This window comes from Phragmites australis, chromosome 5, assembly GCF_958298935.1.
Source record: "Phragmites australis chromosome 5, lpPhrAust1.1, whole genome shotgun sequence".
In the NCBI taxonomy this organism is placed as follows: Eukaryota; Viridiplantae; Streptophyta; class Magnoliopsida; order Poales; family Poaceae; genus Phragmites; species Phragmites australis.
In genome coordinates this window covers 6417112-6430049 of record NC_084925.1, presented here as the reverse complement: position 1 = coordinate 6430049, position 12938 = coordinate 6417112, and the positions used below count along the sequence as shown (strand labels likewise).

At 47.7% G+C, this 12938-nt stretch overlaps 2 protein-coding genes across 2 annotated transcripts; both read left to right on the top strand.

Annotated features, from left to right (window-relative positions):
* Positions 1-4377: 4377 nt before the first annotated feature.
* LOC133917408 (UDP-glycosyltransferase 73C3-like) lies at positions 4378-6186 on the top strand. Its single transcript, XM_062361311.1, has one exon. The coding sequence runs from the start codon at positions 4424-4426 to the stop codon at positions 5918-5920; it is 1497 nt and encodes a 498-aa protein (XP_062217295.1). The 5' UTR covers positions 4378-4423; the 3' UTR covers positions 5921-6186.
* A 4436-nt stretch (positions 6187-10622) lies between these two features.
* Positions 10623-12659, top strand: LOC133917779 (uncharacterized). Its single transcript, XM_062361635.1, has 3 exons — positions 10623-10908; positions 11014-11942; positions 12582-12659. Exons 1-3 carry the CDS (start codon positions 10623-10625, stop codon positions 12657-12659), a joined length of 1293 nt encoding a protein of 430 aa, XP_062217619.1.
* The last annotated feature ends 279 nt before the right edge of the window (positions 12660-12938 follow it).

Sequence of the window (12938 nt, the reverse complement as noted above, 5' to 3'; positions counted from 1 at the left end):
GGTTCACAAGAGTAGGAGGGTAAAAGAGGATCGTGTGGCATGTAACAAACTTAAAACTGAATTGATATCAAACTCTGAACTCGAAATGAAAGACAGAGCCGTCCCAGACCCCATTCCCCTTAGCTGTTCTAGTTAGATATATGAGTTTAGTCAAATATATTTAAAATTTCAAATAAATTTTAAAGGTCTAACTAAATAGATGTGGGAGTGAAACCAATTTATAAAAAGTTATCTTCGTTAGATAAAAGGAATAGAAGAACACACATGTGCTCGTCTCGCATCACCGGGCCGGGCCATAGCCGTTACTGGGGTGGGAGCGAAGGGAGAAGGGCAAGGGCATACGACACCTACGTGAATGATCCACCGAAATTGGGTCTAGTAGCTTACACAGGTGTGGTCTTATTTTATAGTTTTATTCTTTTTGCTACGTGGGCAAACAGATATATATGAAAATCATGTCAGTTAAGAATCATGGCACGTAACTGAGTCCGATCATGGCACGTCTCAACCACGCTATTCTCTCTCTATATATATGCTAGCCATCGCCACAAAACATATACTCAATTAGTGTTTTGCCTATTTTCTCTCTGTTGCACCATCATACATAGTTTGCTCTGTCCCGCTGTGCCGACATGCACTGATGAATGGGAGAACATGTCTTCAAAACCTGCCGCTCTTGAGATCCCGCATTGGGAGAGGATGAATAAGGTTGTTGAGAAGCACTTGACGTGGCTACGTGTGATCTGCTTTATCGTTGCCGTCAACTGATCGTTATCAAGTCGTCTTTTATATCATTATGCTTATGTATGTTCATTTCATAGTCGTCTGCTGCATCATCATCATAGGAGCGTCTGCATCTCATGCTACCGACGGTTACATTCGCTATGATCCATCATATAAAAGTATACATGTTTTTCTATTGTTTTTATCCTAAGTATATTAGAAAGGTATATGTTTATATAGATTCTTGCAGTACGATGATAATAGACGATATGTTTCTATTTATATTATATTTAAAAATTGAATTAAATGTGAAGGTGCTATTTTTTCCAACCGTTCTTCCTCCCGATCGACCTGTGTTGCTTGATCTGATCGAAATCTTCGCGAGGTTCGTGACAGGCGCTAGCCCCGCCGTAGTATGTGTCACGTCCGTTGCTCTGTTTAGCGGTGGTTTCTCAGCCTGTTTCGTCTGCTTCGGCAGAACAATCTGTAAGCATACTCTGCTCTGTTACGGGGGAGGACAATCCGCGGGTTCTCTTCTCGACGTGCAAGTGACTAGCTAGTACTTCGCAAGGCTCCCGCAAGGTTTGTGGAAGCAAGTCGAATTCTTCTCGGTTTTCGCTTCCCAATTCCGCGACCATCTTCGTCTCCGTAACGAACAACGCACGAATAGTCGAATATGACGAGGGAAGATGACAAGAGCTCGCCGTACGGCGGTCGTACTCCCGCGTGCAGCGACAGAGTCGGGCCGCTCGCCGTTGTGTGAGCTCTTCGTCGGTTGGATGAGACGTCGGTCCAGAGCCGTCCGGATTACCGAATGCAGTGATGTATTGTACCAAAACTCGGTTAAAGCAAGCCAATCAGTCCAACCGAAACACATGCAGACAGCAAGGAATTTACCGAGCAAGTGAGCTTTGTAGCCCAGGGCCGAGCTCACAACGTTTCACTCGCTTTGGTTTCTGAAAAATGGTCCCGACTCAAACCTATCAGATTCATATGCAACAATGCAGCAATTACCTTCAAAATCGTTGTATGTTACCATGCGTAATTTAATAACTAGAGTGACTAAAGAGTGCTATATGTGCTTTGTTGGTAATCGTATTCTGATTTTACCCCTCAAATTTGCACATATATATTTTCCTTGAAAGGAGGCAGGAGTGCTACCAATTCATTAAAAAGAAAGCACAAACGGAATACAACAAATAAACACGAAAAGAAAGGAAATTACAACATGACAGAAGAAAAGACTAAACAAAACACCAGCTAGTATGGAAGGTTAACATATCGCTGTGCTGATTTGCCAATAATGTTGTGTTTGCTGCGTGGAAGCTCCTGATGCCCTCAATGGTCAAATTTATTAAGTCAAATCTTTTTCTCAAATCTGGCACGGCCTGCCCCACCCCCATCTCCCTCTTCTCAATTCTTATAGCCAAGAGGCTGCTGAACCCAATCCTGATCCAAGTGAAACCAAATCCTGGGTCGCTCCTTTTTGCTTGTGGTCATGAATTCATCATATATAGTACCATAGGTTTAAGATTTTTGTTACGGTGGAACTTCAATAAATTTTCACGAAATAAGTATATTCTGGCCCTGAACGAAAAATATATTTTGATCTATTTGAATAATATGTGCAGGAAGACCTAACTATAGGTCAGTTGACAAGGTGCACTTGTTGCCACTGAGCCCACTAGCGTTTGAGCCTTGGCTCTGCGTTGGTGGTCACCCTCTTTCTTAATGAGTATGTGAGAAGCTACCTCGCCAAAGTTAAAAAAAAAATGTGTGCAGGCGCGAACACGACATTTCTGCTAGCCCAAATATGTAACTTTGACTTGAAATAGATTGTGAAGTACTTATCCTTTAAAACAATTTATGTTACTGGCAAAATGCAAAATTCAAAAACGTGTACTATGGGCCCTAATGAGATGATGATAGTGCAAAATGCATCAATTACTGGATGTTGACAACCAAAGGATTTAGAGGTAGACCAGCCAAAGAATACATGTGGTGCATTTTATATTACTCTTAGTATAGATATATCTAATCATTAAGGTTGTACAACTAATACGATTGTATTTCCAAATACAGCCACACAAATACGGAGACAATCCACTAGACATGGTAGAAAGTTTTAACAATGAAAAGAAAGAAAGAAATGTGCCATTTTAACCAAATTTTGAATAGGTAGGGATTTAATGCCATTCACATCGAATTGGCTGGAACATTAGTTGATTTTCTATTTTAATCTGAGGGGATACAATCAAATTATGCTCTATCTGGAAAAAGCTTTCGGTGCCTACAAGTCTGTCCCTTGATCCTACTGCTGGACACAGGTAAAGAATACATATAGTGCATTTTATATTACTCTTAGTATAGATATAGGTAATCATTAAGGTTGTACAAGTAATACAACTGTATTTGGAAATACAGCCACACAAACACGGGACAATCCACTAGACATGCTAGGTTAATTTTCTATTTTAGTCTGGGGGATACAACCAAATTATGCTCTTTCTAGAAAAGCCTTCGGCAACTACAAATCTGCACCTCGATCCTACTGCTTGATACAGGCAAAGAATGCATGTGGTGCATTTTATATTACTCTTAGTATAGATATAGCTAATCTTTAAGGTTGTATAACTAATACGGCTGTATTTGGAAATACAGCCACACAAACACGGGACAATTCACTAGACATGCTACAAAGTTTCAACAATGAAAAAAAGAAATAAATGTGCTATTTTAACCAAAATTTGAATAGGTAGGGATTTAATACCATTCACCTCAAATTGTTTGGAAGATTAGTTAATTTTCTATTTTAATCCGGGGGATACAACCAAATTATGCTCTATTCAGAAAAGCCTTCGGTGCCTACAAATCTACCCCTCCATCCTAGTGCTCCACATAGGCAAAAAATACATGTTGTGCACTTTATATTACTTTTAGTATAGATATAGCTATATCATTAAGGTTGTACAACTAATATGGTTGTATTTGGAAATAAAGCCACACAAACAGGGACAATCCACTAGACATGCTAGGAAGTTTCAACAATGAAAATAAATAATAAATAAATGTGCCATTTTAACCAAAATTTGAATAGGTAGGGATTTAATGCCATTTACCTCCAATTGGCTGGAACATTAGTTAATTTTCTATTTTAGTCTAGGGATAGAACCAAATTATGTTCTATCCAGAAAAACGTTCGGTGACTACAAATCTGTCTCTCTATCCTTCTGTTCCGCACAGGCAAAGAATACATGTGCTGTATTTTATATTACTCTTAGTATAAATATAGCTAATGATTAAGGTTGTACAACTAATACGGTTTTATATTATTCTTAGTATAAATATAGCTAATGATTGAGATTGTACAACTAATACGGTTGTATTTGGAAATACAGCCGCACATCACCCGGGGACAGTACATGCTAGGAAGTTTCAACAATGAAAAAGAAGGAAGAAATGTGCCATTTTAACCAGAATTTGAATAGGTAGAGATTTAATGGCATTCGCCTCTAATTGGTTGGAACATTAGTTAATTTTCTATTTTAATCCAAGGGGATAAAGCCTAATTATGCTCTGTCCGGAAAACCCTTCGGTGGCTATAAATCTGCCCCTCGATCCTACTGCTCGACATACGTCACTCTGTTTCTAGCTTGCACCATTCGTGCCCGCCCCGAAGTCCTGTCTCCTTGGCACGTCCATGGCGCCCACGCAGGAATCCACGGCTACTATGCTAGTGCCGCCACCGCCGCCTCACTTCGTTATCGTCCCCCTCGTGGCGCAGGGTCATACCATTCCCATGGTTGACTTCGCTCGCCTCCTCGCGGAGCGCGGCGCGTGCGTGAGCCTGATCACGACGCCGGTGAACGGCGCGAGGCTGCGCGGCGTCGCCGAGCAGGCTGCGCGCGCCAAGCTGTCCCTCGAGTTCGTCGAGCTCCCGTTCCCGACGGACTTCGACGGCCTGCCCCCGGGCATCGAGAACGTGGACCAGGTCACGGACAACAACCACTTTGTCCCCTTGTTCGAGGCCCTGCGGAAGCTCGCCGGCCCGCTCGAGGCCTACTTGCGCGCGCAGGCGCCGCGCCAGAGCTGCATCATCTCCGACTGGTGCAACCCGTGGACGGCCGTCGTGGCCAGACGCCTCGGCATCCCTCGGCTGTTTTTCCACGGGCCGTCGTGCTTCTACTCGCTCTGCGACCTCAACGCCGTTGATCACGGGCTGCACCAGCAGACCGCGGCGGCTGACGACCACGAGAAGTTCGTTGTGCCGGGCATGCCGGTGCACGTGGAGGTGACAAAGGCCACGGCGCCAGGCTTCTTGAACTCGCCCGGGTGGGAGGCGCTCTGGGCCGAGGCCGATGAGGCCATGCGCACGGCCGACGGAGCGGTGGTGAACACGTTCTTGGACCTCGAGGACCAGTTTGTGGCATGTTATGAGGCGGCGCTCGGCAAGCCGGTGTGGACGCTCGGGCCGTTTTGCCTCTCCAACCGGGATGCCGATGCCATGGCGTCGCGCGGCAACAAGTTGGACATCCAGCAGAGCGCGGTCACCGTGTGGCTCGACACGATGGACACGGACTCCGTCGTTTACGTCAGCTTCGGCAGCCTCGCGCGGAAGCTTCCGAAGCTGCTGTTTGAGGTCGGCCACGGCTTGGAGGACTCCGGCAAGCCGTTCATCTGGGTGGTGAAGGAAACCGAGGCGGACGCGCCGGAGGTGCAAGAATGGCTCGAGGCCCTGGAGGTGCGCACGGCGGGGCGCGGCCTCGTGGTGCGCGGGTGGGCGCCGCAGCTCGCCATCCTGTCGCACCGCGCCGTCGGGGGCTTCGTCACCCACTGCGGATGGAACTCGCTGCTGGAGTCCATCGCGCACGGCGTGCCGCTGGTGACGTGGCCGCACTTCGCCGACCAGTTCCTGAACGAGCGGCTGGTCGTGGGCGTGCTCGGCGTGGGCGTAGCGGTCGGCGTGACGGCGCCCGTGATGATATTCGACGACGAGGCCGTGCAGGTGGCGCGGGGAGACATCGTGCGGGCGGTGTCGGCGCTGATGGGCGTAGAGGAGGAGGCCGACGAGCGGAGGAGGAAAGCCAAGAAGTACGGGGAGAAAGCTCACAGGGCCATGGAGAAAGGAGGGTCGTCGTACGAAAACCTGACGCAGCTGATCGAAAGCTTCAGGCAAAGTGGAGGCAAAGAAGGCTAATCTGTAACACAGTGCATGGAGCACGTCAAAAGAACAGAAGAAATGGCAGTGTGGATGCAGAAGCTTTGCATTATTGTTCATTACTAGCAGTTTTCTGTCATGTAAGAATCGGTTATGATTCATGCGCGTGTCACTTCTTTTCATTATTCACTCAATCTTAATTTTCATGCTTCAAACAGTAGCAGTAATATCTGATGATTCTGTGTAGAAGTTTCGCACTCTAACTCGAAACGGATTTCGGTTTCACGGGCGCGTCCAACCGTACCTTGCCCTTGATTCTGCTTCCGTCTATCATTCTTCTGTAGTTACTAGTATGTAGTATCATATGTACACAGTGAACAAGATATATGAAGTGTGTTCAGAAATTCCTCATATATAGCTTTTTTCTTAGACGTAATATTCCTTATATATAGGTAGGAACACTGAACCTGTTCACTTTAGTCTCTGACAAACAATATTTGCACTGACCTGTGTGTCTTAGGTTTCTCTGGATGCTAGTCTTTTTGTGGTGCACATGGCCTTTCCATCGTTGTCCGCCGCATGATCATTTGGCATTGCTCACCAAATTTCCTAGAGAGAGAATCTTCTCAAAGAAGTGTTCAATGGCCATCCATGAAAAAACATTTGGAACATGCTTGTAGGATAAGCCCAATCAATGGTAGCTTGCCTGCTTCTTTCTGTGCCTTAGCTAGCTTGTCGCTTTCATGAGGTATTAAAAGGAATTTGACCAATAATTTGACACCGGAGAGGCATACAATTGGATGCAAAGCAAATCTATGCGTCTCACTTTCTGATCTTGCTCTCGTCGTTTCTTCGATTGGAAAAAGAACATGCAACCGGCATATATGTTTTGTTTGAGAGATGCTGGCGATTGGACATGTTTTGTCTTAAGACTTAAGAGTGATTGCGCGCATAGCATCGAGCGCAGCAGCCACACCTTTGCATGAATAAGCATCGAAGCATGTCGAAGTCTGATCAGCAGGACGGTGGAAATCTAGCAAATCTAGTATATATTCGGTTGCTTTTTAACGTATGGATTTCATGATTGTTGCAAGAAAGGCTAACTACATGGTCGCGCGTCCCAAATTACGTGATTTTTTGTGGGTGCGCGGTTCATGGAACTCAAAACCAACCTCTCATCACTACGCGCAAAGCAAGCTCACCATCCCACGTAATAATGATTGTTGATAGCAACTGGATTTTTTTCCCTTTTAACTCTTGTCTAAAACTTTTAATGATTTTTTTATACAATATAAATGATTTCAAATAAAAAAATTATTAACTATAAAGTTGTATATCTATTCGAGAGCTATTTTTTTAAAAAAACTATGGCAAGAGCATTGCTATCCATTAAAGAACAGAGATTTTTATAGTAACAGAATAACCTTTGCAGCAAAATTAGCAGGAGCAACGGCTAAAGTGAGAACAATCAACGAATGCTACAAATAAGGAAAAATAATACCGAAGGAAAGACATATATATAGATACAACACTACAGTTTCATATAAAAATGTCTTCACTTGAATTCTTATGAACAAAATATGAATTTTGGAAGATCTAACTATAAATTTGAGAAAAATATCACAAAAGTTCTTTTTACATAGAACACAGTATGTGGTACTTTTTTCAAAAAACCATCAGTGATAAGTAGAGTTATCACAGGCAGGTTCCCCCGAACCCTTATCACAAACGGCGTTTTAAAAAAAGTTATCCCGTCAGATATGCAGTATTATGTAGTAGCGTTGATTCCTCTTCGTGAAGATGAAATGTACCCTTCAACTGCAACCATCAGCTACATGTGTTCTGCAATGGACCGTACAGCGCCACTACGTGAAAATCGAACTCTTGTAAATTCTTGCCTTATCTAAATCGCAGGAGCGATTACTACTGCGTCACGGAGCTGCAATGTTACCAGCCCAATCGATTTTTCTCAGGGCGACAAAAAAAGAAAAATCTGACGACATTCAGGGTTACTAATCCGGGACCCAAGGCCATGAAAAGCCAATCTTAGAACTTAGACAAACAGAAGAGACTTTGCCCAATGCCATTTTCTTGAACACGCCATACTCGATAGTCCCTGAAACTAGTGTCCGTTCCAAATCAAGAAAACACGTTTCCATCCATGGCCGGCAGCTCGGGGCCAGGCGGCGCCCACGATGTGGCCCCTCGCTCAACGTGTATGTATCCGGGGCAAGTTCGGATAGGCCACCGGCAGACAGAGGAAACCGCGAAACGGACGAGATGGCCCTGCCTGCCATGTGGTACTCGAATCGTTTGACACGGTTTGTCCAGGAGAAGCGAAAGGCAATCACCCGATCACTCGGGAGGAGCGACGGGATGTCAGGCGCGGCGCCCGGGGGGCGATGTGCATGCCGAGCGCCCGTTCCGCCGTTCGGCACCGTGCCGTGCGCGATGTGCCGAGCGCCCGTCCATCCATCCGGGGCCGATCGGTTGCCGCGGGCGAGGAGGCGGCCGTGGACTAGGATAGGCCCGACCCGTTCCTGCTCGAGGGAGTCGCACTCGCATGGGAAGTGCAGTGCAAGTAGGCTGCGCGGTGCGCGCATGCCCTGCCTTGATCTGGGCCTACCCTCTTTGGGCCATTTGTGCCATAAAGAATACGTGCGAACCAGGAATTTTTTTATTTTTTCGAAATTAGCAAAAATGTACGATTATTTTAAAATTTACAGATTTATACTCTGGATGGGCGACAGGATGAAAATTTACAGATCTATACTTCTATACTTATGTCACGCCACGTAGATCTATTGCCTGTTGGGTGACAAAGGTATAGATCTCTAAATTTTTTAGAATGGCAACACATTTTTGCAAATTCCGGAAAAAGATATAAAAATGAGGCCAACGATAAGGCTCCAATCATTTCCCTTTTTCGTTTCGTAACTTGCTACGAGAATTGTATAACGTATACCCTTGCTTGCTTCATTGAACACCAAGCGCCGGCGACGAGGAGGTTCCGTGGTAGTACAAAGTACACACATTCTGAAGATCGGGGTTGGGGAGGAGGTTGCCGCTGACTGAATCGCCACGCGGGGCGCAATGATCGATCTATCGGAGGCACGTCAGTTTCTTGTCGCATATGCGCCCTCCCAGCAAACACCACACGTCATGTGAGCCCTGGATCGTCTACCCGCATCTCTTGAGGAGTTGGAGGCGTTAGATTTATTCCACGGAATCAAGAAAGGTAACGCACACGCATAAGGTACAAACATCGGATTCCTTAACCAGATTCAGTGGAGATTGAAAATTATCTGAACTATTTTCGCCTTACAAGTAGCCCATCCTGGTAAGTATTCACTCCTTAATCCTTTGGACCTGACTAACTTCTGCACGTGCAAGATTTTATGTTTTAGCATGCACACCTATATTAGGAAACAAAATACTCACAGCTTTTCTTTTTAGGACTCTCTGCTCTTCTCCACAACGCGCCCGCCACACTCCTGTCAAGAGCCTCCAGGCAAAGATCCCTTTGACGACTCTCTCCAGTGAGCAAGCCCCAACGCAGTCAAAGCATGTAAACCACATGCGGTGGTCATTTTTCGGATAGAAGAAAGACACTTAATAAGCAAAACTCATCATAAAAAAGCTAGTTGTTCATCTCAATCTACCTATGCACATTGAAAATAATGAGAAAGTCATCTTCATTTAGAAAGCTAATTAAAACAATTTGTTAAAGCAATTTATAACATTTTAAAGGCAAATCAGTGGTGCTCCTCATGGATAGAAAAAATCTCAAGGAAAGCTAAAATGCCAATCAGTGTGAAAATTGGATCCGAACAGATGGATGCAACATTACTTCAACCAACCATGGTTCATCTCAATCTAACTCTGCACATCCAAATGAATAAGCAAATCATCGTCATTCAAAAAGCAAATTAAAATAATTCAGAGAGCACGATACGAACCTATGTAAAGGCATAGCGATTTTCGAACAATTTTCTATAATAGAATGGTTTCCATTACTTAGTGGTTTTCCTATTGAACAAAAAAAATCAGCAGAAATGTTTAAGCAAATCTGTACAATCCAAGAAGCAAATTATTGAATACGTACAAGCAAATAAGTGAGAAGCATTTGATCATGAGAAGCAAAGAGCACAAAGGAATACTTATACTGTTCTTCTTCCTCACCTCACCAAATTATCCCTCCAGCCTGTGCCCCCTTGTGTGCCCACCTCATCCCGTGCTAGCGATGGCAAACGACATTCCCGGCAGCATGGTCTCGCCTCCTACTTATTACGGATTCGGCTGTCAGTGGCTCCACCTCATCCCATTGTGTAAGCCACGCCTCGGAGCCCAATAGCACAGACGACACGCACGAGCATGCTGGCGCGGCGCGTGGAAACTGGGGCTGCCACCCGATGGTGTTAACGGACACAAACGGTCCACCCGGCTCAACAGCTTGACCACTTCCTCCGGAGCTTGCAGCACACACGCTCGCGCACAACGCGCGCTCACCGCGGCCACCTCGCGCACTCGCGCACGCCAGCGCCTCCGCCTTGTACGCTGCGCCGCTGGCTTAGTCTCCTGCACAACAGATTTCAGTAGAGGCTAAGAGAGATTGTACATATATAAATATTCATGTATGTGATCAATAGAAGTGTGGCTTGATCCAATCCTGTTTCATGGTATCAGTAAGCGCAGCTTGATCCCCTGTCGCCTGCGCTCGCTTCCTCTTCCGCTGCTCCTCATGGATTTCAACCCCCTCTTCACCTTCGAGCCCTCTGTCCACGCTGATTCTTCCTCCTCTGCCTCTGTCGCCGATCTCGATGATCACGGCGGCCGTCGGGAATCGTTGCCGCAACAACAACCACCACCTGTTTCCTCGCTTCAGATGGTGAACATCAAGACTCACGTGCCAACGGTCCTTGACATCGTCAACCCCAACTACCCCGAATGGCGCTGCTTCTTCGACTCTGTCATCGGCAAGTTCGGCCTTCAATCCCACATCGCCGCCGCCCCCACCGCCGCTCTCCGTGCTGATCCGGAATGGCTCATGGTCGACCAATGCCTGGTCAACTGGCTCTAAAACACTGTGACGCGCGATGTCCTGCGCATCGTCCGCGTCCCGGGTGCCACAGCCTATGTCATCTGGAGCGCCATCGTCGACCTCTTCCGCGACCACCAGCTCCACCGTGCCGTGTACCTAGAGGCCGAGTTCCGCAGTCTGTACCAAGGCGATCTCAGCATCACAGACTACACCGCCAAGTTGAAGGAGCTCGCCGACACCCTGCGCGACCTCGGCCAGCCGGTCTCCGAGCCGTCCCAGGTACTCAACATGCTTCGCGGGCTCAACGGGAAATACCGCCACACCATCTCCGCTATCACCTCCAGGCAACCCCCGCACACCTTCCTCTCCGCCCGCTCCTTCCTCCTGCTGGAGGAGCTCTACGACTCCCAGCACGGTAAGATGGCCGCCCACCATGCCATGGTCGCCCAGAGCGGCACCCGGCAACCACCTGGCGGCGTTGGCAGCTCTGGAACGGGCGGATCCGGACAGGGCGGCTCCAGCAACCCTGCCGGCGGTTTTGGCGCCTCCTACGGTGGAAACAGGTCCAAGAAACGCCGCGGCCGTGGCAACGGCAACCCCGGCGGTTCCCAATCCCTCGCCACCGCCGGTGGATCTTCCTCCTCCACGCAGCGGCCGGTCTTCCCCAACACGCCGTGGGCTGCCGGGTTTAACCCGTGGCAAGGCATGGTCCAAGCCTGGCCCATGCCGTTCCGGGCTCCCGCGGCTGGCGTCCTCGGCCCAAGGCCCGGCACCCCCAACCAGCAGGCATTCATCGCTGGGACTCCATCGTTCCCCAGCGGCACACACGCGGGGTTGAACGCGGCCCCGTCCGGCTGGGAGCCGAACTCGCTGCTCGCCGCTCTAGCCAGCGCCGGTGTACCTCCCGCCGGCAACAGCAGCTCCGACTGGTTCCTGGACACCGGCGCATCGTCTCACATGGCCTCCGCCCCTGGTAACCTCCATTCCCTGCGCCCCCTTTCTTCCTCTCCCTCTGTGACAGTGGGTAATGGCGCCAATCTGCCTGTTACACACCTGGCAGCATCATCCATTCCAACCTCTTCATCACCTCTCTTTCTCCACAATGTTCTCATTACTCCTTCCTTGATTAAAAACTTAATCTCTGTCCGTTCACTAACCCGTGACAACAATGTGTCGGTTGAATTCGATCCTTATGGTTTCTCCATAAAGGATCTTCACACTCATCAGGTGAAGCTCCGATGTAATAGCCATGGCGACCTATACCCACTGCAGCCACCGATGCATCAGGCTCTTCACGCCACCACCACTTCAGTCGATCTCTGGCACCAGCGACTGGGACATCCGGGTCGTGATCAGCTTGCCGCGTCTCTGCGCTCCCTCCGTTTTACCTATGATAAGTCTGCAGCCCATACTTGTCATGCCTATCAGCTTGGGAAGCATGTGCGGCTGCCCTTTTCTTCTTCTTCCTCAGTTAGCTATTTTCCCTTTCAGTTACTTCACTCGGATGTTTGGTCCTCACCTGTACCTAGCATCTCAGGATATAAAGTTTTCTTGGTTATTATTGATGATTACTCACACTATGTCTGGTCCTTTCCTTTACAAAATAAATCAGACGTTGTTCCTACCTTTCTGTCCTTCTGCTCATATGTTCATACGCAGTTTCGCTTGCCCATCCTCGCTCTCCAAACTGATAATGGTCGAGAGTTCGACAACTATGCCTTGCGCAAGTACTTTTAGGACAACGGCATTGCCTTTCGCTTATCCTGCCCGTACACTTCTGCACAAAATGGGAAGGCCGAGCGCACCTTGCGCACTCTGAACGACAGCGTTCGCGCCATGCTTCTTCACGCGCACGTGCCGTCTGAGTTTTGGGCTGAGGCGCTGGCCACAGCTACTTACCTCATCAACCGGCGCCCCTGCCGTGCCACGGGCACCATCACACCCCATGAGCTTCTTCTCGGATCACCTCCAGCCTATGGTCATCTCCGTGTGTTTGGCAGTCTCTGTTATCCCAAT